Raw genomic sequence first — 4,950 nt, forward strand, 5'->3', positions numbered from 1 at the left:
GGAAAGAGAAAACACTGTAGTATTTCTTTCTTGTTTAGTGTGTAACTTGCGACACAAATACAGCAGAAATCTTGGTTGTCATTTGAAGAGTTAGAGACTAAGTTCAGTCATTACACTGTGAACCAGAAGATAGGTGCAGATGTCAGTGTAACTTGTGCTGCGTGGTTGAATCAATACCTCCAAAACATGGCCCGTAGCTACGTTCTCTGAATGAAATGGATTACACTGCCAGCACAACCTTTGAGAAAGTGAATTTGTTAGTGAGATCCTATCTTGTAAGTCAGTAACTCAAAACCAGTTTCCTTTTTTGAAATGCTATCATGATAGCAGCAGCAAATTGAAAAAAAAATTACAACTTCCCCTTTGGAAAAACAGATGGAAAGAGGCTGCCTTCTGCCTTATCATGGATGACTGATAGGTATCAGAATTTCTGCAGTGATGTAGGAAAATGTTTTGTTCACTGATTTTTTTTTAATAAATTGGTATCCCATGGTTGACTGGCTATTAGTAGGCAGAACTGCAGAGAAAAATAACATTTCATCTCCAAACCGACTTTCTAAATTACTTTCACACATGGATACGTGGCATTCGTACCTCAGCTCTCCTTGAGCTCAACTGGTATTTATTCTCCTTCCCTGTCACCTGCGTTCCAAACACATGGGTGTCTGTCACCCCAAGCAGGCTTAAGGAAAGATTTAAATACCATAAGGCCAGTTACTGCCTAAGAAGTAAAGTTGCCTTTGTGCTTCAGCAGCAGAAAGTAAGAGAAAGCCTTAGAATTTCCCCCTTGGAAGCTTGATAAGGGATGTCTTCCAACACTTGCTATTGCCTTTTCAAAATCTCACATCTTTTGTGCTTACTACGGCCATCAGGTTGGAAAACGCCAAAGAGAGATAACAAGCATCGCCAATTATTCTTACCTCATAACTCAAAATTGCACTTTTAATGTGTGCTATTAATAACCTGCTTGATGTTGTTGTATTACATGGAATGATCATTTCAAGGCCAAAATTTGTTCTTGATTAGAGGTCATCAGCTTGATAAATATGCTGGGCTTTTCCACCACTGATTTGGAAATTATTTTAGGGACATTTTGCACAATTCTAAATTATTTTAGATAGGTAATAAAGAACCAGGATTCACTTCTACCTTATCAATGCCAAATGCTTTAATTAATGGGTTTAATTTGTATATGTTCATAATACATATTTGTAGAAGAAAAATCAGCATCTGTTTCCATTTTGTCATATTTGGTCAAAGCACAATTGAGAGTAAAATGTACTTTTCTAAAACCAGAATATGTTAAATAGTTTGAAGGAGGCACACTCATTCCTTCAAATACGTGGGAGTATAATAAAGCCATTATTTAAATAAATAAACATTAAAAATTAAAAGTAAAGCCAGCACAAAATAGCACTGGTAAAAATTAATAGTGAGCAATTTAAAATCTTAGCACAGCCTTATAGAATTCTGGAAGATTCATTATCCCTTGTCAGTGGCTGCCAGAGTGGAAGAGCTTGTAAAAGCATTGCTAATACCATTGAAGAAACTGTGAGGTTGAAAAAACACAAATCATGAGAGGGCTTTTTGACTCCAGGCTTCAGCCTTTTATATTCAGCTTGTAAGTCTTCCCCGGATAAGCACAGAGAAATTGTCTCATATTCTAAAATTAGTTACTCATGCAACAGTTTACGTTTGGACTTATGTAAGAAAATAGGGAATGAAGAGGCTTTTCTCTGGAAGAAGTGTGGTTCTTTCCTGGCTTTTCCTCTTCAATTTCCCAGCATTTCCTCCAATTCAATTTGTGTTGGTTTTAATTTGGGCTATTCAACTCTACAGACTGAAAATCTAAAATTGCTGAAGACCCGCTATTCGTGTGTTGATAACTTCAGTACTCTGAAATGAGGAAAGAAAAACTGTCATCATCTTGTATTCAGCTTTGATGTCACTGTGTGTTTTTTCTGAAGAGCAGGTGGATCTCATGGGTGGATGTGGCAAAACATAAAAGGCTTAAGACAGCATACCATGTATTTTTCTCACAGCAGCTTACAGAGGTACATGAGTTCGCAGGACTAACCAAATACAGGTTTTGGCACATGCAGATCGACTGCAGGCCAGAAAAGTCAGTGCATACGCTGTTGGCCATATGAGATGGTTGTTAAAGTGAATCTTTGCAAACATGCATGTTTCTCCTTTCTCATCTGCCTAACCAGTCCCACATTGCCCATGGCGCAGGTTGTGAGCTGTATATCTTTGAAACTGTTTATTTACTAGCTTCTGTCCCAGTGCCATGACTCTCTCTTAAGGTTTTGTTAGGGCTGTAATTGCAGCTACATTGAAAATGTCCAGAATTTAGAATGGCTGGAAACCTGGCCATTCTAAAAGGAGTTGATGCCTTGAGAGGCCACCTAAAAACAGAGACTAGACAGGAGTAAGGAAATAAAGGTGGGTATTTATTTGAAAGGCCTTCAAAGTACCCCCTGGGGAGACAGGCTATTGCCAAGATGGACCCCAAGATGGACGACAGGTCACGAGTTCTTCACACTTTTATAGGTTTGGTTCATTTGCATATCAGGGTTAATTCTCCAATTAAAGCTTCAGTTTAATGTTGTAATGCCCCCTCAGCTTACCCCCCTTAGAGGCTCTTTGGTTTATACTTCTTGGGCCTAGGACTTTCTAGGTGTCCTTGGAGGGCAGGCCTGGAGAGGCTTTGTTATGTCTACCTAGCACAAGAGAGCAGAAGTTAACAGGCTACAAGAAACTTCAGAGTTACACACTAGGCAGTACAGGATTTGAAAAATATAAAAGTGAAAGCCTAAGGCATCAGAGTTACAAAAATGTAAATCCTGTTTTGTACTGAATGGCAGAAGAGGAAGAACTTTGTTTTCTCAAGTGGTGCTTGATAGATAACTGTGCTGCAAATATTCTGGATATGCTTTTGTCTCACTCTCTGATACAGAAATTTATCTTCTTCTCTCCCTCTCCTTCTTGCAGGGACTTAAAGCAGCCGACAATGACCCTACAGCCCCACCGTATGACTCCCTGTTAGTCTTTGACTACGAAGGAAGCGGCTCCACTGCTGGATCCTTGAGCTCTCTTAACTCCTCAAGTAGTGGTGGTGAGCAAGACTATGACTACCTAAATGACTGGGGCCCACGTTTCAAGAAACTTGCTGATATGTATGGTGGAGGTGATGACTGAACTTCAAAGTGAACTGTGGTTTTGGACAAGTACAAACATTTCATCTGATATTCCCCAAAAGCATACAGAAGCTAGGCTTTAACTTTGTAGTCTACTAGCACAAGTGCTTGCTGAAGGCTTTGGCTTAGGCTGCAAACCAATTTGGGCTCCGTGGAATATCAGTGATCCAATGCTGTTTGGAAAAAAATATTGAGCTCAGTTACACTTGAATTTTACAGTACAGAAGCACTGGGATTTTATGTGCCTTTTTGTACCTTTTTCAGATCGGAATTAGTTTTATGTTTAAGGCTTTAATGGTACTGATTTATTAAATGATGCATTAAAGAGACGAAATATGTTGGGGTGGGGAGGAGTAAGGTGAAACACAATATACTTCAACATGCTTTTGTTACATCGCATTGCTTTTATTAAAATAAGGAGATTAAAAATAAACAAAAAAATCCTCATGGAACAATTTTATTATCCAGGAGAGAAGACCATGAGGTGGAACAATGTACATTACTTCTAGTTTTAGATGTTAGGGGACTTTTTTCACTAAAATTCTAAAACTTATGCAGCTGGTTGCAAATAAAGGGAGTTTTCATATCACCAGTTTGTAGCAGAATTGATTTTTTTTTTTCTTATGCTAGAATGTTAGACACATTTTGGTCTTAATCCATGTACACTTTTTGGTTTTTGGTTTTTTTCTTTAATTTCTAGTATTTTTTTCCCACTTCACTGTAAAAAAATGGTATGTGTACATAATGTTTTATTGGCATAGTCTGTGGAGAAGTGCAGAAACTTCAGAACACGTGTATGTATTATTTGGACTATGGATTCAGGTTTTTGCATGTTTATATCTTTCGTTATGGATAAAGTATTTACAAAACAGGTTGCAAACAAGTGACATTGATTCAATTGTTGAACTGTAGTTAGAGTACTCAATATTTTTTTTATTTTTATTTTTATTATTTTTTTTTGTTTGGGGAGGGAGAAAAGTTCTTAGCACAAAAAAGTTTTACATAATTTGTACCAAAAAAAGGGGGGGGAGGGGAGTTGGCCTGATACTGGTGGCACGAGAAAATATACAGTATGTTTTGGGGGTGGGGAGGGGAGGAGGGGAAGGAGCTTTCAAACTGGAGAGACTTCTGAGAACAGCTTTGCCTCTGTATTGTGTACCAGAATATGAATGATACACCTCTGACCCCAACGTTCTGAATAAAATGCTAATTTTGGATCTGGTGCTTGGTTTGGCATTCTTTCTTCTAGCTGAGCAGTCCTGACTACAGTAAATAAAAAGTACGCAAAATGTGTTTGAGTTCTGTGAGAAGTTGTGTGTGCTTCTTTGGCATTTCACACTGCTGCACTGGAAACAAGCTGCATGTAGAAGAAAGCGTGGCACAAATTTGGAAGGCAAGTTCCCAGGTGAAAGCAAAGTGATGTGTGCTGGGATTTCTGGGAATTCACAATTTTCAGTTCCCCACCGATCGCTAGCTCTTTGGTTTAATGTGCATTATCTAAAAAAGAAGTTGGTTCTTCTATTTTTTGCATCATTTTTGGCTCATTTCTAGACTGACAGCTTAATGAGTTTGTGATTATGCCTCAGGTTGCATAAATAAAATAAATTGCAGATTGTGGCAGTCAGCTGCCGCTGGACTTTCTTGTGCTGAAGTGAAGACAAGCCCCTGCTAACCTGAGTGCACATCAAATCATATCCTTCAAGGAGGTGCTTACGATCATGGAACTCTATCAAAAAGCCCCTTTAGGAGA

General features: G+C 38.5%; 1 protein-coding gene across 1 annotated transcript in view; it reads left to right on the top strand.

The window, feature by feature from the left end:
• CDH2 (cadherin 2) overlaps positions 1–4,422 on the top strand; it is a 115,033-nt gene extending 110,611 nt beyond the window's left edge. The window contains exon 16 of the mRNA XM_017738223.1: positions 2,995–4,422. Within this exon, the coding sequence (XP_017593712.1) occupies positions 2,995–3,201 (207 nt within the window). The 3' untranslated portion in view covers positions 3,202–4,422. The remainder of the gene's footprint in view (positions 1–2,994) is intronic.
• The last annotated feature ends 528 nt before the right edge of the window (positions 4,423–4,950 follow it).

The sequence above is a fragment of the Corvus brachyrhynchos genome, unplaced genomic scaffold (genome assembly GCF_000691975.1).
Source record: "Corvus brachyrhynchos isolate BGI_N302 unplaced genomic scaffold, ASM69197v1 scaffold106, whole genome shotgun sequence".
NCBI classification, from domain to species: Eukaryota; Metazoa; Chordata; class Aves; order Passeriformes; family Corvidae; genus Corvus; species Corvus brachyrhynchos.